Source organism: Acanthopagrus latus, chromosome 24 (genome assembly GCF_904848185.1).
Source record: "Acanthopagrus latus isolate v.2019 chromosome 24, fAcaLat1.1, whole genome shotgun sequence".
Classification (NCBI taxonomy): Eukaryota; Metazoa; Chordata; class Actinopteri; order Spariformes; family Sparidae; genus Acanthopagrus; species Acanthopagrus latus.
In genome coordinates this window covers 12,836,365-12,857,290 of record NC_051062.1, presented here as the reverse complement: position 1 = coordinate 12,857,290, position 20,926 = coordinate 12,836,365, and the positions used below count along the sequence as shown (strand labels likewise).

The window sequence follows — 20,926 nt, the reverse complement described above, 5'->3', positions numbered from 1 at the left end:
ATGTGAGCAGCAGCTTCGCTCCTGTGGCATTTACACAAGTTACACAAATCAACACAAACGATCCCTGTTGTGAGCTTTTAGAGGGTGGACTTCTCCAAATCAAATATAAAATTAGCTAACAGCTAACATTAGCTTGACCTCTGAAATAGTGGCCTCCAGTATCAGCTTCAACAGAGCAACAAAACAGTGGAGTTACTTTTATTTTTCGATATCACCTCTAACGAAATAATGCAGCAGGAAAAAGCTCCTTAGCCTTGGAAGCTACGCTAGGTTAGCCAGACAAGCTAACATTTGCAGTTCGAGCACGAGCACAGAAGTTCATCAGATCTTTGCAATCTTGCTTTCGTTTTTTTTGTTCTGGAAAGTCCAGAAAAAGAATCAAATCTTTAATTTCAGACTCATTTTAGGAGCCACAAACACACCACGTTAGCTTGCGTTGCTACGGTTGCTAAGCTATGACTGGACAGAAACTTCCTCGTGTATTTAGCAACCTGTTGCTACAGAAAAACGATGCAAAATCAGCAATTAAATCCAACAGACAGGTCAACCCTACCTGCTACTGTCTCCTGCTGGGGACTCGGCTCCCAGCATGCACCTCTCCAGCTGGCTCGCCACGATCTGCCGCTCCTCCTCCAGCTCCCGAGTCAGTCGCTCGAACTGAAGCTCCTGCGGGGAAAAACATTCACGGCAGCGATTACAACCACACATCCACCATGACACTGCAATTTTAAGCCTCCTTTTTAAGACCCATTTGATGCCAGTTAGAATTAAATGTAAAACCCATTTCTGTGTTCTGGTCTGCGTGACTTGACTGATTTCTCACCGGCTCTGAGCTTCGCTGAACAGACTGAAGTGCTGTTTTAAACCCGTTAAAGTGGATTTGAGATTTAAAAAAAAAAAAAAAAAAAAACACTAAAAACTGTGTCCGGGACCTTTCAACGGCCGTCAGCTCTGATAATATAATTACACATAATTTCAGCGTTTGAGTACAAAGAGAGGGAGAGTTGAGCAGAGAATGATAAAATACAGGGCCGTGACTGACATTAGAGGGTATAAACAGATAATGAGCCGCTTCTCGTGCAGCATTTTGATGATTCTAGGTCCAACGAATACATCCAGAACATCCAGACTTACGATATGACAACAGATCTTAAACAAACATCCCGGGAATGAGACTCAATAAATATCTTTGTGCTGCGTTCCATTGCCAGACTTCTTACACACTTGTTTCTTTTATTAATGGAAAACTAATAGTTGCATCCATAAAATGTTAAGAAAAACAAAAAATATTCACATTTTAGAGGCTGGATCCAAAAACTTTTTGGCATCTAAGCTTTAAAAAACAACCAAATAATTCATCCCAGATCTGAAGTTTGAAGATTGATTCGGACGTAACTCTCAGAAGTCGTAATTTTGGAGTGAATTCTCAGATTTACAGCTCTTTTCTTCCTCACTTTCCATCATTTATACCAATATCTGCCAGTCAGAGATCAATATCGACATGCTGGGATTATACAAATCACAGAAAATTGTTATAACACTATAAAAATACACATGATGCTTTTGTGGGATGTTGTACAGCGTTTGTAACAACGTCTTTCGTTCCTTCTCTTCAATATAACCATTTGTTTGTGTTGTGTCTTGATACTGAATGAATTCTGCCCACCAGGATGTTCCAGTTCCAGAAACGATCCAGTCTGCTTCTTCGACGATGCACCAAAATATATAAACAGAGTCTCTCTGACAGCAAATATTGTTGGTTTTTTTTTTATTTTAAAGTCAGACGGAGACCCGACACATCTCGCCTTCCTATACGCCGTGACTAACCTGACTTTTCTCTGGGAATTTTAGATCGTGCATAACTATATTCAAAACCTTTTAAAGCCTTCAGTGAGGATAATTTGATTTTGACACGAGTTCAGACTTTCCGACCCGCTTGTTTCTCTGGTCTCACTCTTCAGGCGGTGCCACCTACTAAAACTAGAGATGGATGCGCGCTGCAGGTTAATGTGACAGTTTGGAAAATACGACGAGCCACACACAATATGTCTTCTGCATTAGACCTGCAGCCAGTGCCTTGCTCAAGGGTATGAAAGCGTAACAGATGTTGTGCCGAGTGTCTGCGGACGGCTGGTTGTTCTGGCGCTCCCCTTCATTTGAATTCTGTTACATAACGCGGAGGGCTTCCCAGCTGCTTCATAAATCTTCGAGGAACCACAGCTGGTGTCATCACGGAGCGCCACCGGAGAATTAGCTGTCTGCGACTAATGTCTAAATGTGAAACAACCCGGCTGGAACACACACAGCCTCCCGAGAAACCCTCACGGAGTCGGAGTCGTTCGGGGAAATGTTCTCAAAGGTCGACTTGTTTTTAAAGTCAATTTCACAACCTGTAGTCCGGGTCGATGGATCGTTTGAAGGAAAACTGACGCCAAGAGGTATTTCAGAAGGTTTTAGTTGACGCAGAAATGTAAAAATACTAGTATGATAGTATGAAAACGAGGAAGCCTGTTGGCAGTGAAGATCCCCTTTCGCAGATATCTTGACGAGAAGATATTTCTGGAACTGGAAATGAAAAGCTCATGACCAGCGTCCAAACTCCCTCAGAGATCACAACAAATATGCTTTTTTTTTTTTCTTCCCTCTCTTAAAAACATGCGTGTCAACTAAAAGATTCATCTTCGGACAATCCAAACGGGGGATTACTTTGAGTTTTTACTTCGAGTATAGATGCAGATAACAGAGAAAATCTGATAGATACCACTAGAGTCCGAAGCAAAGATGGTGGACTATCTATCTATCTGTCTGGTACAGTAGGCTTCCAATCATAATCCTCTGAAACTACAAAAGGCACTTTTCAGTAAATCCATACTTGCAGCTCTCCATCTGTTTACATCTCCCTGATAAAAGCTCTTTTGTATTTGGGTCAGCTCCGGCCCGTGAGACGCACAGAGCCGCCCTGACGGTCTCCGTCAGCCGGATGGTGCACAGCGGTTTCAGTTAATGGCCTCCACATGTTGGTTATCTGCGTGAGATCTCAGCTGACGGCCAAAACAACAACAAACAGGCGCCACGACTCACGAATCCAGACATCATCTGACACAATGTGCCACACACGTTTATGTAGACAGAGAGGCCGCATATATACGTTATCACTTCAGCTGCAGACTGCATGAAGCTCTGACGATCCCCATGAGGAGATCGGGTACACACAGCTAATTTTGCAGCGCTAATAAGTGTTGATTTTTTCCGCAGCAATTATTCCGAGTTAATTGGAGAGCTGTTTGTCCGCTTACAGGGCTGCCGGCTGCTCCAAACCGTCGCAAAAATGTTAATTTATTGTGCAAATGCAGAAAATAGACTCGTGTTTTGAGTGCAGACTTAGTTTTTAAGTTTTTAAGCGGTTTGACATTTTTCTGGGGAAATAAGTAGAGAAACTTTAGGATTATTATGTTGGTGTGTCAGGACATTTCTTTAGCTGTGTGTTTTGAGACAAAACCAGATATTTTTGATGAGACTTGGGGACATTTTCCAGCCTTTTTAAGTATATTTCTAAGGAGATGTCTGGACAATTTGCAGCCATGTTAGTGGCAACAAAACTGGATTTGAGATCCGGACAAATCTCAGCAGTGTTCTGAAACAAAACCATTATTTCTTGATGAGATGTCGCGACATTTTGAAGGCAACAAAACCAGATATTTCTACAGAAACGACTAGAACATTTCAAGCTATGCTAGTGGCAACACAAACAGATTTATTGTCGAGATGTCAGGACATTTTCCAGCCGTATTTCAAGCCAAAACTAATCATTTCCTAATCCTAAATACTTCTAGTCCCTAAACCTATCCAGATGGGTCACAGCTGACAAGCAAAAGGCCACGATGTGAGGCAGCTTTTAAACATTTTTAAGCCTGAAACCACTGGACAATTTTGACGACATGTTGGGTGAGTGGTAGGGACGACAAAAACCAGGTATCCTAAGCCAAACATGATCATATTGTTACCCTAACCGAGTGTTTTTGCGCCTTAACGTAGCCAAAACATGAGCAACAAAGCGGAGAGCTTCAACATGTCTGCGGTTTGCAGGAACGTACATTTATTCTGGCGATTGAGTCGGATCTGCACAAGTGAGCTTAAACCCTTGACGGGCTTATAAAGAAAAAATGTCCAGGAAGCTTTTCACACGAATAAACAGACAACGAGACGTCAGCTCAAATGTGAAGCGTCGGTATCAGATGCACTGTTGACGTGTTCACTCCTTCAGAGGACACAACAGTGTGTCATTCAGCCAGCATGCTGCTGGAACGTGCTGCATCCTTCCACAGCATCACTGCTGACTCTGCCTCTCTCTGCTCCTTACATCACTCCAGAGCAGCAGGGAGACAGCACGGGAACACACAGCCCTCCTTGTTTCAGCCTCGCAACGTTACGGCACGCCTCGAGGGACAAACAGAGCCACGTCTCGCCCCTGCGCCCGTCGCTTCGTGATGTCTGCAAACACGCCGAGCCCTGCCAGGCCGATGCAAAGCCGTGGCAGGCGACGTCTCGTACCAGCTGGGGGCTACCGGACGACTCGCCTCGGTTTATTGTGCGCTGTCACAAAGTCTTTTTCTCTCTCTTATCGAGTGACTTCAACCACAGGCCTCTCCGCGGCGTCCTCCTTCTCGCCGTGTCTAATCACAGCCCAGCAGTTTGGTTTATCCAGGCTGCATCTTGAGATATCCGTGAAATGTTCGGCCTAGTTCTGCCTCTGCGACACATCGCTGCTCTTAACATCTTAAGGGAAGAATTCACCCGTTAGACACTTTCATACTCCGACAGATATCTGTCCCATGACATGCTCGAAACCTTTCACACACACGCATTAATTACATTGGTCTTTTATTTCTTCCCAAAGGTGGCTTCTCACTCTGACATCCAACAGTCACACAGGGAGAAATCATCTGCGTCTCCTACGCCCACAATAGCCTCGACAGACCACAATGCCGTGCATCCGGCTTCTGTTTTGCCATCTCGCCTGCTCTCGCCGCCTACACATGTAACCCATAGATGGATAAAAACACTTCAGTCTCTTTGTACACCCAAACGCCCACCTTTGATGGGAAGCAACAAGTTGCGCTGTTTTTTTTTTGCTGAGGGATGTCAGGAGGCTTTCTGGGAGACGGTGGACGTCACTGAGTAGATGAGGCATGTGGAGGCAAACTGGGAGAGAAAACGACCCCTGACGAGATCTGAAACAGGATCCGAGGTTGGATTTTCTGTAGAATCAGGAGACATCAGTGTTTGCTATACGAAACCTCAGGCGCCTGTGATCCAGAGTCAACAAGGCAGGCTGCAACAAGAGGCCATCATAAGCTCTCTCTTTCCCAAAATATGACATGCATTCAAATCCAGGCAGATGTCAAACAGCAACGTTTTTTATGCCTCGGATACGATCAGGGGCAGGGCAGCTCGGGGTGGTGACATAACTGGATTGACAGAGCTGGTTTAACCCTCCGATTCAGACTGTGACCCTGCAGCTCATGCGAGGTGAGCCTCTTGCAGGAAAAAGCAGCTCCCTCGGTCATATCGAGCGCTATCGTTTGGTAAATTCGCTTTGACGCGGCGTGTGTCGTTTCTGGACCTAATCGTCGGAATCAATCCGAGCATGGAGAGCGCTGACGTGGCCCAGTTGTTGTTGTTGTTTTATCGAGCCCTCCCTCCCTCTTTTTTCTCTCTCTCTCTCGCTTCTGCTGAGCGTGCATGTTCTTTTCCAGCAGCTCCATGCGTCACATTCATACAGCGGGATCCTGCTTTCACACCTGGGAGCTGCCCTGCACAACAACAGTCTGCAACAGGGAACCTAAACGCATCGTTGGATGAATATCTGGTATCATTTGGGCAGAAAAGCCGCAGCTATTTTAGAAATAATGAAAGATCAGCTTGCTTTGTTTTTCTCTCTAACAGGATAAAAAGACCTCTGGGAGAATGTCTTGGGATGTTATCGTTGTGTACTGACCTGGCTGCCCACGCCAAACCCGTCGCTGGGCCACCACTACAAACTCATGCTGTGCAACCAAGCATCGTCCAAACCCCCCAGAGCTTTATTTTAAATTCTAGGGAGGCAACCGAACATCTTAAGTATGTCTGAACTGAACAACAGGGAAGAGTGTGTGAAATGAGAAACAGGACGAGCAGAATATTTACGGCTGACTGTGATTCGGTAGCCGCTGGGTTTGAATATTTCACTCGACGTAAGAAATCTGTTGCTGCCTTCGCGAACTGCCGGAGCGAGCAGATGAAAAATATGTGTGATACTGAGAAAGACAGAAAGTCTCCAGTTTTATTTTGATTTTGGTGCTTTACGATGCATTTCGCTCCCTCAAACATACTGAAGGGAATATGTGAACATTTTGAAGTAGAAGTCGGATGTCAGTCCGTTAAATAGAAGCTATCAACGAGCCGATTAGCTTAGCTTAGCATGAAGACAGGAAACACGTAGCATTCTTTATCCTTTAACCATAATTTGACTTTACTTAATAGATGCAAAAGACAAATTTTATCACTTTACATGCCCGAATATTTCTCGCGCAAGAGCAGCAACTTCCTACTGTCGCATCTGTTAAATCCGCTGTGCTAAGCTAAGCTAACCGCCTGCTGACTTTGGCCTTACATTCACTTCATCAATCCACTGTATTAAAGATCCAGTGTGCAGGATTTAGAGGGATTTAGGGGCAGAAAAATAATGATATCTGCTGATTATATTTTCTGTTCAACCGTCTGAGACACGCTGATCTTATGTTTAAAAAAAACGAAGGTGTTGGTGTGTTTACTGGGGAAACCACAGCTCATAAACTACTGTCTCAGAAACACAAGAAAAAAACAGACAAAACTGGAGATAAGTTGAACGTTTCAGTCAAGGCAACCAGGAGGAGTTTGTGAGTTACAGAAATGCAAAAGTTACATATTCAGCAGCACACCATGATAAAAAAAACTGCAATATTACTAATATGAAGAAGTGCTGTCTTGGTAACAGCCTTGATATGAGCTAAGATGAGTGACAGCCATCAGCGAACAGACAGGTATGACAGTCGTATCCATCTTGTCATGAGCATATTCTATAAATGTCCAACGATTTCTTCACTGCCAAATGTTTATTTCCCAAATGGGGGTAAAAAAAAAAAGACAGGATTTCTGGTTCACTGCTTCTTCAAAGAGGCTGTGAACTTCAGAGGAACGTGGCTGAGAAGCTTTAGCACACAGCGAGCCGGAGGTCAGCTTCAATGTCAACCCGAACGAGCACAAAATCTTCTGACGCAGGACTTGAAAAATTCATATTGTGACAGCTCCCTAAACTGTTTAGCTCTGATATCGGAGACATATTTCATTCTTGATTCCAGAGAACGATGCAAAAAGCAGCTACGGGCGTCTCATCTTTCATGTCGGAGCATCTTTGCTGCAAGCTGTTGTCTCAACATCTAATCAATCTCGCAATGTTTGCTGCAGAAGTGACAAACTGTGGACTAACACCACGTATAGGTTTCCCTGTTCCCCCCCTCAACGTCTCCAGCTCTGGTATTTCCCTGCTCACGTCGATCACACTCCTAATTTTAATGGGCTAAATGAGAGCAAAGTGGAAAAGCATCAGGCCCTGAACACAATGGCAGGCAATAACTGATGTGCTCCATTTAGCACGTCTAATTTGACATTTTTGTGGAGGAACTGCAGGCGGTAGATTTGACGCTTCAGCAGCGCTGCCGCCTGCATTTCAACACAGAGAGGAAGGTAAAGCTGGTTGATTATATTTTCTGGTCACAGCCTGTTCAACCGTCTGAGACAAGCTACATGATCTAATGTTTGCTTCCAAGTCAGAATGGCAGTCGTGCTTCTTCGTTGCTGCGTGTGTGTGGTGTTTTTTCTTTTTTTTTTTTCCCCCCACTTTGTTCGCTGTTAATCATCCATTTCTTGCCGTCTTGTTATCAACATGCAGCCGCTGATAAAAGAAATCAGCTCTCTTCTCCGGAGCAGCGACACACATGATGGCTTTCAGTGAGTGTGCAGAACTGAAGGACAGACCAGATGATTTGTCATCCAATCTCCACACACACAACCCAGAGGAGGGGTCTCTGAGTCAGACAGCCCTCACACCTAAATGACAAAACACTTGGTGGAACTTGGTGGAATCCATTTCTACACTGACGTTTAGCGACTGGTGTTGAGACCGTCGGGGAAAATGCGACCGGACATCCTCCAAATTCCCAGCAAGTCATCCGAAGCTGACAGCAATCTCGGATACTGATACAAAATACATCAACTAGACTAGTTTGTGTACTTGGTTTTGACCTTGTCTTGCATGAAAAATGGCATAAAAAATTATCTCCAAAATCCAAATTTGTGCAGTTTTTCCTCACTAGATTACAAACTTCTTTAACATACATTGACAACGGAGACTCTCATGACAGCCGAGTGGATCGAAGACCCGAACGGGACTAAAACGACTCTGTGGGTCCTCAGAGGTTAAATTTCCGGGATGTAATATTTGTAAGATTTATACCAAACGTGTCGTATTACATCAAATTATCAAAGCAAAAATGAAATAAACTTGGCATCGACGTCTCCGGCACAACATATTTCCACCTTTGTTTTTGAGGTCAGGAAGTTTCTTGACCATAAGTCTTTCTGAGCAGCTGGAAAAACCAAGTGTGACATTTTTCTGGGGCGTTTCGTGGACAATAAACGAAACATTGTGAAGGAATAGTTGCCCTTTCAGCTGCCTTTTATAGAAAAAGTGCAGATCGATGCCGCAATCTTAGTCCGTGGAGTTGTTTTGATACCTCGAACTGCACAGTTTGAGTTTGCTGGTTCAAATTTATTGACCCTTAAACTGATCCAGCATCCACTCCTGTTAATTACAGAGGTAGTCGGCTCTGAATCAAGCTCCCGAGTACGAGGAATAAAACAAGCAGCACATCCGTCACACGCGTCCTCGTCACTGCAGCAGGAAAACCGATGCAGCAGTCACGGATTCTCATGTGTGAAATGAACGAGTTCCCAGCAGCGAGCGGAGCCTTTGAGGCATTAACTATGATCGAGGGGTGACAAAGCAGCTCCTGCTGCGCTCGGCGGGGAAAAACCAAAGCGACATCAAGGGAGCCCAGCAGCCTTTTCCTTAACTTCACATCAATCGAGACTTAAGAGGAATCCGAGGCCCCAATTTTTGTCTGCTAGCTCCGAGGAAAATCGCAGATTAAAAGTAAAGCAGATTCCCTTTTCTTGGACATCATAAGCCTTTAAATAGCAGTGTGCCTGATTCAGTGTCACAAACCCAGGGACTAAGTTGAGAACGTGGCGACTGTCCAGGCGTAATTAAGAGCGGGAGAACAGACCGACTCCCGAGCTGACGGGATAGAAGAGAAGCGTTGAGATAACAGCGGGAGACGAGACAGACGGAGGCAGCCGCCAGTCTCTGTTGTGTTTCCCTCCATTAATATGTAACGCAGATCTGAGGGGTTTTTCAATAGCAGGAGAAACAGATGTCAACATCTCTAACTGTCAGTTCAGATCAACATACAGAGCTCAGAATATGTCGGCAACACGTTAATTAAATTCTACATCATTTAACCGGAGACGACTGTCATAACTTTTGTCACACCGGCTTTGAGCTTCGACAGCGAGGACGGCGACGGCGGCGGCGACGACGTGGAAATGGAGGGACAAGAATAAGTGAGAAGTTGATGATTTGGGGAGAAGCTTCACTTCAGTCGGAGGCAGAAGATGAGACCGTAACAGAAATGTGTGAAGAACGAGACAAGAGAACGCGTTCAGAAACACTTTCATGGCGCCGCTGTCAGCTCTAAACGTTTGTTCTCAAAGTCGACTCTGTTCTTCATCTCGTGAAAAAATCTGCCGCGTGGCAAGTCTTTTAAATAAGAGCTCTGCTTCAGATGACGTACAGTTTACTCCTGTCGGGAAACATGGCTGCTGTTGTATTACTTCACGCCGAGGTCCTCGTCCAAGGAAATCATTAATGAGAGTTTTAATAGAATTTTGGGTGCAAATTCGTTAAGGCTGAGCATGGAGACCCATTACATTTCAGTCTCATCTGGAGATAATCCTCAGGATTTGCTCACTAAATTTGGGTGAATCACAGGCTGCATTTATCCTGCGAGCAGGGGCGGAGCTACACGGGTGACGGTGGAGGCCAGTTGGCTTGTTAGTGTCATAGATGGTTTACTAAACAGGCCGACTGGGTGCAGAGCCAGAAACACTGGACTGACAACAAAGAGACACAAAACGACCACAAAGAGACACAAAACAGCCACAAAGAGACACAAAATAACAAGAAGGAGACACAAAATGACCACAAAACAACCACAAAGAGACACAAGACAACCACAAAGAGATGATAAATGACACCAAAAACATACAAGATGACCACAAAGTCAGCTAAAACTGCTGCAAAGAGACACAGAGACAACGTAACAACCACAAAGAGACGAAGGACGACAAAGACACACAAGATGACCACAAAGAGATGCACAACGACCACAGGGGGTTTGCCAAAACATCCACTCAGAGACACGAAACAACAACAGAGATGCACAATGACCACGAGGAGACACACGAGTACTACAAAGAGACACACAACGACCATGAAAGGACCCATGTTTTGTGTCTCTGTCAGTCGGAGCTGTTGTGTCATGCAGGACAGGTGGCGACACGTTTGTGTGTCCACGTCTGTAGATACTGAAAACGACTATTCATTGATACAAGTGTTGATGTGCAGCGAGGTCTCTGGACGGCCGGGTCACACAGTGGAGGAGGTAAAGATGAGCCAAGCAGAGCTGGTCAGATACAAGTCTGGAAGCACACAGAACCAGAAGAAGAAGAAGAAGAAGAAGAAGAAGAAGAAGAAGAAGGAGAAGAAGAAGAAGAAGAAGAAGAAGAAGAAGGAGAAGGAGAAGAAGAAGAAGAAGAAGAAGAAGAAGAAGGGTGTGTCTGCAGCATCTCCTGCCTCCTACCTGCTCTTTGACGGACGCCAGGAGGTTGTTGGTGGTGGTGGTGGTGTTGGCGTTGGGCGTGAGGCCCAGACAGCTCGGCCCCTCTCGGACCGCCATGGGCCCTTCCCCCTCTGCGTCCCCCTCCTCCATCTCTCCCTCCGCCTCCCCCTCGATATAGTCCAGAGCCGGCTGGCTGCTGAGGCGCCCTCTCTGACCCTGCAGGAGACGGTGCTGACCTGAAACCTCTGAGCTTACAAACCAGAACTCACCACAGACTCATTCATCCAATCTGGGTCCAGACTGGACCTGCTGCTGTGAGGACCGGAGAGGCTTTAACCCTTCATCCGGTCACATCCTGCAATAGTTTCTCTACCTTAAAGGTGATGCACTGCACAATTGCAGGTGTGCACGAGCCATTTAGCACAGCGTGTCACGTTTGCACGGTGCAGCGCTTCTCCATCATACGCTACACAGCAGCCTGTCCGTCAGACGTGCACATCAATCACTCAGCCTCCATCTGGCAGCCAAGGACGAGGTCACGGCGACGCACCGGACCGGAGACGGAGCGGCGGAGCGCGGCTGCACCGGGGAGCCGAGCCTCGCTCTGCCTCTCTCCGCCCCCTCCCCGGCTCGGAGCGCGACTCACCGGCCAGATGTTGCTGTTAGACGCAGGCCACAGCTGGCTCGATCCGTCCTGTTACGCATCCATCCTCCTCCGTGACAGCTACTCCACTCGGCACGCGCCGACGCACAAACAAACACGCAAGCGAGCAAATAACAGTCACCCCGCCGCGCGCGCGCGCGTCCACGTCCACGCACTCCCCTCCTCGTGCGGGGTTTTATGATCACCTTCCTTCTTATTTCGGTTCCAACGCGCCCATCGATCGTCCGCGCGGCGCCCAGCCTCCCACCCACCTGCCCGCCCAGCCGCTGTGCCCGATCAGCGCCGTGACGTCACCATGCGGCTGTATGGATTATTTTCTTCTTCTTCTGTTTTTTTTTTTTACCGATACATGAATCGATCAGCTGCCGATGCGCCCGCTGCATCCGCGATCTGCGGCGCCTGCGGGAGGAGAGACGCGCTCATGGGGGCGGAGGAGGAAGGGGGGGGGGCAGCCTGCAGCCCGAGCGTGCATGTGCGTGTGCATGTTAGCGTGTGTGTAAATGAGGATGTGTGTGTGTGTGTGTGTTTCGGCCCGGTGGGACTCCCACAGGATCATTTAATAGTAAAACTTTATGAAGTAGCTCCGTAGAAAATGATGGAGCTCCATTTTTATGGAAGCCCATCAGTGCCAAACTGTGTTAATGTTAATACACATATAAACAGATATATATATATATATAAAGTCAGAGTTATGAGATAATACATGTGTCATGTTTAGTTTTTAAACTTTTCCCCATTTTTAAAAATAATTTTCAATGACATCTTTTTAAAAAAAAAAAAACCCACTCACCTGCTGACAAATTAAACTTTTACCAACTTATTAATTATGTTAAATATCAAACTTGCATGTTTTCTGTTAACTGTCCTCATTACAGGCTCCTGTACGGTGGCCCTGAGGATCAAAACACAACACTTCACATAACCTGCCTTTTTCTGTTTTGACCCTGAGGGCCACCGTACGACTGAGGTGAAAAGTAAAGTTAGTATTAAGAGTCATAATTCTCTCATCTTTCATATTAAGTTATATATTGTTTTTTCATCCGTGGCTGCTCTGTTTGTTGTTATCAATTGATCTGCACTTCTAGCTTCCTCACACACCACTGATAAAAATATTACGTCACGCAAATTCTACGCAATAAACTGTCCAACACCTTCTTGGTCGTCCACACTTCCTGTTTCTATGCCTTTATTTAATCCTTTACCTCCTTTTTATTTTTCAGCTCTGCAAGTCGAGGGGTCGTTCTTCTGACCTCGGTGTGTTCAGGCGTGTAGACGACATGGACGAAACTCATTTTTCGGATTATTCCAACACCCCATGAATGCACCACAACACCTTGATGACATATTTACTTCCTTCTCATTTCCTGTTCTTCCTTTATTCCATCTACATTCTTACCTCAAACTAAATCCACCTCTACAACTACAACATAAACACAGCCTGAAAACAGTATATGTGCATTCTGACCCTTCAAGGATCCACTACTGCACCTTTCATGTCAATGTTTGTTGGTTTAAAGAGTTTGTTGGTTTAAAGAACAACAGCACACGATGTACATGCACATGCCCATTTATTGAAACGATAGCTGAGAGTCTGTGTGCAGTCATTAACGTAAGCGAGGGGTCGTACATCGAGTGGCGTCAGCAGGACTTCTCCACACTAACAAACACTTCAGGTGATCTTCTGTTTAAAATGCTGCCTTCTTCAGTCTCCTCTGGTACATTTGCATTTAAAAATAATGATAATAATAATTAAATAATACCACTTAGAGGACATACGAGTAACAAGTAACTTCTTCAGGGAGGACTACGCAGAGTTAAGCCACTAAAGGTTCCTGCTATTGGTTTGTAAACTGATAAGCCACCGACTCACTGGGAGAAGAGCTAAACTAAAACAAAAATAAAAATACTGTACCTGAATATTTATCAGTTCATAAAAAATAAACCCGTTCTTCAAAAGCGAAACTCACATCCAAAAAGACGATACATTCGCCATTTCTTCGTACTGCAAAACAAAAATTAATTTTAAAAAATAAAATAAATCCAGTGTCACCAAAAACACAAGTAAAGCGCCAAACACTCGACACCTTTTTAATACCACATATAGATAAATTATACATCGTTACTTAAATATATTGTGTTGAAAATACTGACAACCTCCCCAAAAGCAAGACAGGTTGTGTTGAACATGACAGTTTTTTTTTGTTTGTTTGTTTTTTTTAAAATTTAAAGTCGGTTCTTTTCAAATGGGAGTCTGGTACTGCGGCAGGCGATGAATGTGTTGGATTTACAGGGACAAACTCGCAGCTGTAATCTGGCTGTTATACCCAAATAAATCATCCTGATCCCCCCTTTTTATTTCTCCTCCATTTTAAGAGCATTTTCTTCACCTGACAAACGTCCCTGCTGGATTAGGATTTCACCGTCGGCAGCAAGTTCGCAGTCGAGGCTTTAAAAACATTACAACCGGTAAATGAGTCGAGGACGAGCTGTCCGTCAGATGTCAGAGGAATCTATTAAGTTTACGTCAAGACGTCCTGACAGTCGAGGAGGAAGAGGAGGAGGAGGAGGAGGACTACTTCCTTTGTCTTTGTCAAATCTTGAGTGAAGTGACGGAAGTAAGTGAAGGATTTGGCTTCTGAACTGACCAGATCGACAAACTGTTTCCTGTCTCAGCAAAGGTCTGAAGACATAAAAGAATTTGGCACTTGATTTAAGGGTGAAAAAGCAACATTTTCATCTTGAAATACTTCATTTTCAGGTGAAACAAAGAGTGCGGAGGGATTTTAAAATCCACATTTTTTTGACAGGGCTTCAAGGAGATAAAGTCTGAAGACCAGCAAATCTTTACTTTGCATGTTTTAAAATCCTAATTTAACATCATCATGACACCATAACAGCACAGTTTGTCTAAAGCAAGTGACAGAAAACATTTAAGACTTCTGTGAATTAAATTTAAGACTTTTTATGCACTTTTAAGACTGAATTCGGTGCTTTTGAAAGATCTCGTTTTCTTTTCATGCGTCTTCATCGTCTACACTCGTCAATATGGTGATAAAATTATCCTTAGTGTCTCTTTTTGTTTATCCTGTAGTCGATTTCTTACCATTTCATCCCTGTTTTGTTATTTTTAAACATCACAATTACACTAAATTGTTGTTAATTTCAATTTCACAATGATAAAATTCACTTTTTCAGATTATTATTGAGTAAAATGTGGATTAACAGCCTTTAGTTCCTTGGTTTTTTGTAGAACATCTTATTTTGATAATTATCTTACATTTGAGACTTTACTGAACACATTAAACACACATTTTGTGATGATTTAAAGCCTTTTCTGTCACTTCTTTGAGTTATACATTTTTTTTTTTTGCCCCCCGAATTGAAGTTTTGCTGCCGCAGTAACCGCTTCTCTGATCTGAAGAGAACAAACTGTGATGGATAAACACACGTCATGAGATGGAGGGTTCGGTGTGACCAGGCGGTGCACTAACACTAAGTTCTCCTACTGATGTCTACAAAGTCAAACAAACACTGCGTGAGCAGGGAAAAACTGCTTGGTTGGCACGTTGAGAACTCACTTTTCTAAAAACTCGTCTGCCTTTTAATCTTCACAGGGGAATTACGCCGGACACGACTTTCAGCTCGTCACTCTGCTGAAGGTGGCGGTTTTTCCTTTCGACTTCCCGGCTTTTATCTGTTGTTGGAATAACACAACCGTGAAGGATTTAGAGATGCAGGAAAGACCCAATTTAGTTCTATCATTAGAAAAGCTTCTGACACATTTGGACGGGCTTCAAACGCCCTGATGAGCGTCCTGATTTAATAAAAGTTAGAAGTCGAAATCTTCTGGAAAACAGTAAACATCACTCTTGTTAATTGGCTAATTTAATATGAGGCTTTTTTCTCCTGGTTTATCGTCAAAAAAATGCAAATTTAACATTAAACTGGAGCATTTTTCTCAATTCTAGGAGCTCAGAAACAACAGATTTGTGGCAGGAAATAGAAGATCAGAGCAACCTTTTGCAGAGCAGCAACCTAAAAACCATTTTTAACCCAAACAAACCATCAGTATGCACTTTGGCGTGTGATCACAGCTGCAGGGTCGCCGTCCCTACGACTGATCGCATCTGCAGCTGAAAACACACGACCCCTCTAACGTCCCTCCAGACAGCAGGAGCCCTTGATCAAAACAAATATTTCACGTCACTGGAACCACGATTCATTAGCACAAACACCTTTAAAGTTCACTAACTCGATCTTCATACAACCAGGGGGGGAAACTAACACCAGGCGCCAGTCAAAAAAAAAAGCTTTGGCTGGTGAAACAGGACGTTAGCTTCCTACCCTGCGCACAACTCGTCTTTCAAATCGAGGGAGACAGAAATCAAAACACAGCGAGCACATCTACCCGACGAAATCCGCGTGAACTCTGTTTTTACAAATTAAAGCAAATAAAGAGAGAGGACGGTACCTTTGCATAAACATGAGTACAAAACCTAACAGTCAGTGGATGTACAATAAATGCGAGTGAATCCGACAGGGGCGGAAGTGGACGTGAACCGGCGTGAGGACGACCCCCTTCTGCTTCCCCCTCCAGACGAGCACACTACTCCAGGTCGTCCACGTCCTCCGTCGCGATGGTGCTCGTCTGTTCCGAGGTCACGCCTGGAAACAAACGGAGGACATTTTGCAATCAAGATATGAAGTACCACACTTCATAAAGACGGTCTATTCTTAGGTCCAAACTCAGAATATTTCTCTTGCTCATCACTAATTCACAAGTGTCAACCTACTGGTGAATTAGTGATGAGCAAGACCTCCGTTTGGAAAGTGGAACATTCGCCCAAATGACAAAGATTTAACAGCATCTAATTAACTCTAATAACTACATGTTTGTCACGTTCACACAAAGATAAATCATTAAGTGTCCCTCATCGATTAACTTCATGAATCTGAGAGGAACTCTGTATCGTACTTGAGGTGTCGTCGTCGTTGGGAGACGACTTCTTTTCCTCCACGTAGCCGTGACTCAGCAGCTTGGACATGCTGACTGGAGGAGCCTTCTTATCGTGACATCTGAGGAGGCGACACAAGAAACTTTACGCGACTCTCTGAACCTTCAGAGGATGAATCGTACACTGATTTATGATTATAAATACAAATGAAGTGGTTATACTTTAACGAGACTGAATCCACTCACGTTCTCTTGTATTTGCTGGTCACGGCGAGACCCTCAATCTGACGGGCAACGCCATCAGGAGACATCTGTGGGATAGACACGTGGTCATTTGTGTGCCAACGAATAAATAAAAAAAGACAAATAAACGTGGGTAACTTTTGACTTATGTCAACAAATATGCAGGCACATAACCGAGCAAAAACAAATGCACTGATGGAGGGAAAAAATCAATATGAAGTCAGTCATGCAATGGCAATGGAAAAAGTGATTAAAGAAAGTGGCATGAACAAAAACCGTCTGGAACCAAACTCGTTGACGATGGCTAAAGAAAAACCAACCCAAGACAAACAAGAAGATTGTATGAAATGTACCTTATATGAATCTTTGTTTTCTCTCAGTACTTCACTGAAACGTCACAGAAAAATTACGACGGGAAATTAAATCTGCGAGATGCGACGATGGAGCAAAATTAGGTGAAAAAAAAAAAAAGGAAAGGTGATGGTAAAAATGTAAAAAAAAATAAATGAATGAAGAGGATGGAAGACATCGACACGTTATCAATGTTGGTGGTGGTGACGCATTTGGGTCCATTCACCTTCTCTTTATTAGGGGAAATTAAATCGGTCTCCCAGGTGGAACCATTATCAGTGCCAAACGGTGCAGTCAGAGGCTGCATGCGCGCCTTCATCTGGCTGTCAGGAGATGTCGCTTTGCTTCCGCTGTAAGCACAAAACCACGGTGATATACGATGTGTCATCACTGCTCGCCATTTATCACATTCTGGGGAAATTTGGGTTGTGGACGTTACGCCTGGCTGGTGTTTCACCTGGCCCATAGAAGGATGTAGCATTTAAATAATTTGACCTTTATCAGTGATTCTGTTGGAAGTTGAACCCAGAGACAGACTGTTTCATTTCACAAGCCTCACAATTTAACACTCATTCTTCAACAGCGAGACTTGTTTAGGGTTTTTGAATCACACACACAAACTCGTCATCCGAACACGCGACGATGCATCTCCCCTGTTGCGTGTCTCACCACTGATCTTACCTCTTTGACTCATCATCTCCAAACCAACTAGCAGATGGATTGTAGTGAATCCTCGGTTTGTCATCAGCATCAACATCATCGTGACTCAACAGCCCTGCAGGTGTGGGGACACAATGTTCAAAACACTGCCAGCAGTTATGATGCATTACACCGAGTCTCACCTTTGAAAGCACAGTTTGATGTTTAACTCTATTCAGCTCGGGGGCTGAACGACTGTTCTGCATAAAAACAATGTCACTATCTGCCTTTTAGTTGGCATACGTGAGAAAAACAGCAGGCTTCCTTTATGCAGCCCAAAATTACGCAGCAGCAGATTTGCTCTTTTTAATTAACCATATATATCTGAAAATTCAAGCCATTCTCCAATCATTAGAAGAAACAGATATTTTTGTGGAATAACTTCCTGCAGCATGTGTGCCGAATTCAACAAAAGATGAAAGGCATTAACAACAAACTGAAACGTTGTAGTTTAACATAAGCAAAAAGCAACCCCGTCTTAAATGTACAATTTTTCTAATGGAGTTTGGTGCTGTTGTCTTGTGCACCAATGTGGAAAGAAAAATACACTATTATAGCTAACATTTAGCTTTCAGCCAGTAGAGTGAATGTGCAAGGAAAAACTGACATTATGTGAAATAAGATGGCTTAAATTGACATTTTTTCTAATGGAGTTTGGAATTGAATTTTTTCAATATGAAATAAGAGCATCCCCAGTCAAAACTTGTAAGAAGTTCTGGTATCATTCAAATAAATCGAAACTATTGAGTCTTATTTACCCACATAGAAAGAAAAGCTTTCAAACAATTAAAGCTACAACCCATAAAATAAAGTATAAACGCTAACATTTGCAGACATTTCATGCTAAGTACTTCCAACCTGCAGAGGATTTATCCATCCTGAAGCATAAAACATTCATGTGGAACTCATTGAACTTTGAATTGTTTCCCCCTGGTAGCTGAAGTCAGCAGAGTTACAGTCTCAATAAACAGCAGTGGATGTTTTGTTTTCCCAAAATGCAAAAAAAAAAATATAATAATAATAAAATAAACTCTAGCAGGACTTTCATGTTGTGGACCGGGAGGCCACTTGTTCAGGATTTGCATTTCAAAGACTTGAGACACAAGTGCCAACATCAAACAAATCACCTGGGATGTTTTATTACTTTTAAAATGTGATGACTTTCACTGTTTGAGCTTATCGTACAGTTAAGATAAACTTTTGACTCTGAGGGGAAGAGGAGGTTATTCAGACACCGGCAAATTAATCTAATACTTCCACGGCTTGTTATAAAACACACCTGAAGTTCTAGGAAACCTTTACCTTTATGTCCTCCTCCCTTTGCGAGCTTCACGTAGTCCGAGTCGGACTCGAATATCCCGACCCGCCGTCCGCTGGCCTTCTCCACTGGGGTGTTTTCAGCAGCGGTCTGGGACAGACCGGGGATCTGGGAGCTCGGTCCAGTCGCGCCGGCGTTAACAACCCCGGGCTTTATGCCTGCAGTGATTTATGCACTGACAATTACATCCACTTGTTTTGCTTTCTGGCATACATGCATCCAAAATGTGTTTCATCAATACACTTAGTTTTGCAAATGTATTGTTATTTTTAATTTGGTATATTCAAATGTTTTACAGGTGATGGTGCCTTCAAATACCTTTTACTTTATCTTGGAAATACTTGAAACTGAATTGAATCTTACCACCAGGCTTTGTCCTTCGATGGTTGGGTACTGCAGCGCTCATTTCAGCTGAGGAATAACACAATCTGAACACCAAAGGAAATAAGTTATGATATATTAGGTGGTCACTGCTTATTAGGAAACAAGAAATATGACTTGGTAGATAGTACGTATCTAGTAAAAGAGCAGACACTTTAATAAAATATACCAAATTATGTTGAACGACCAGTCTTGAGTTTAATAATGGCAAATCAGTCTTAAATTATAGATTTCTCTTATGGAGTTCGGCCTGGTATTTCTCCTGATGGAACACAGAGGCCTGTCTGCGCTCATTCATTGACGTAGCAAAAATTAAGACATTACAAAAATAATGAACGAAAGACAAACAAGTCCCAAGTATATATATACGCGTTCATCAGCGTATACATGCTAACAAATGCTAATACAACTCATAAAACGAATTAATCACGCTATAAAGGACATTTGAACAGACATAAAAGTGAGCCGAGTTTTGCAGATAATGCATGCATGATAACTGGCGTTATATTGTATCATAACGATACAAACAATGCATTTTCTACGTATAAAAGCACACGATATTGAAAGATATATGACAAATAGCCTCTTCTAGCCGCATAGTATTATTTCGCCATGTAGCTAACAAAGCCGTGCTAATTTAGCTAGCCGCCTAGCTAGCTGCGGCGTCGGCTTTCCAGCGCTAACCTCACTTTGCGCCGCAACATCGCTTGTTTTCAGATGAGCAGCTAACGACACAACTCGCACAGAACCAGACACACATCTTACATTATATGTTATTTTTCTTGCGTTGTAATTATGGATCGGCTTTTCCGCAGTGAAATCCCGTTAGCTTCCTTGGAAAAGCTGCACCGAACACACTTCCGGTGGCACCTGCTGCCGACTTCCGGTGTGCTGCCGAAAAGTGATCGTCCGCCAGAAACTGACTTCCGTCCGCGGGAGCGCGCAGCTGCAGTGATTACCATGGTGATTACAGCTCCTATCTTGTGACTTAGAGGTTGTTTCTGCTTCATATTCACTTGATTTCACTCTTGGTGGTTATATTTATATATATATATTATATATTTATTTACCTTTCAATAACAAGGTGGAAGCTGTTATCACTTTTTGGCAGGTGAAATACAGCCTTTTATGAGTTGTATTGGCCCTTTAAAGGTATTTCAACAGGTAGAAAAGGAGCGAAGTGGGTTATAATCAACAGCAAACTTACTGATTAAATGTATTAATCACTTATTTGCATTTGAAACTGCTGACCTGACGGCTTGTTAGTAACTGACAACCCCATAATGGATTACGTAAAATTATAATCACATTATATCAAATAAAAAAGGACACACCAG

At 43.6% G+C, this 20,926-nt stretch overlaps 2 protein-coding genes across 2 annotated transcripts in view; both read right to left on the bottom strand.

Annotated features, from left to right (window-relative positions):
- Positions 1–11,951, bottom strand: part of LOC119015211 (plakophilin-4-like) — a 37,314-nt gene extending 25,363 nt beyond the window's left edge. Inside the window, exons 1-3 of the mRNA XM_037091014.1 lie at positions 11,626–11,951; positions 11,001–11,195; positions 554–666 (exon numbers count right to left, since the gene is read on the bottom strand). Coding sequence (XP_036946909.1) covers positions 554–666; positions 11,001–11,129 — 242 coding nt within the window. The 5' untranslated portion in view covers positions 11,130–11,195; positions 11,626–11,951. The remainder of the gene's footprint in view (positions 1–553; positions 667–11,000; positions 11,196–11,625) is intronic.
- A 1,243-nt stretch (positions 11,952–13,194) lies between these two features.
- c24h7orf57 (chromosome 24 C7orf57 homolog) lies at positions 13,195–20,500 on the bottom strand. Its single transcript, XM_037091121.1, has 8 exons — positions 20,355–20,500; positions 19,572–19,636; positions 19,193–19,366; positions 17,873–17,966; positions 17,418–17,541; positions 16,844–16,908; positions 16,619–16,719; positions 13,195–16,308 (listed from the first exon to the last, which is right to left on the bottom strand). The coding sequence occupies exons 2-8, from the start codon at positions 19,612–19,614 to the stop codon at positions 16,250–16,252; spliced, it is 660 nt and encodes a 219-aa protein (XP_036947016.1). The 5' UTR covers positions 19,615–19,636; positions 20,355–20,500; the 3' UTR covers positions 13,195–16,249.
- Between the last annotated feature and the right edge of the window lie 426 nt (positions 20,501–20,926).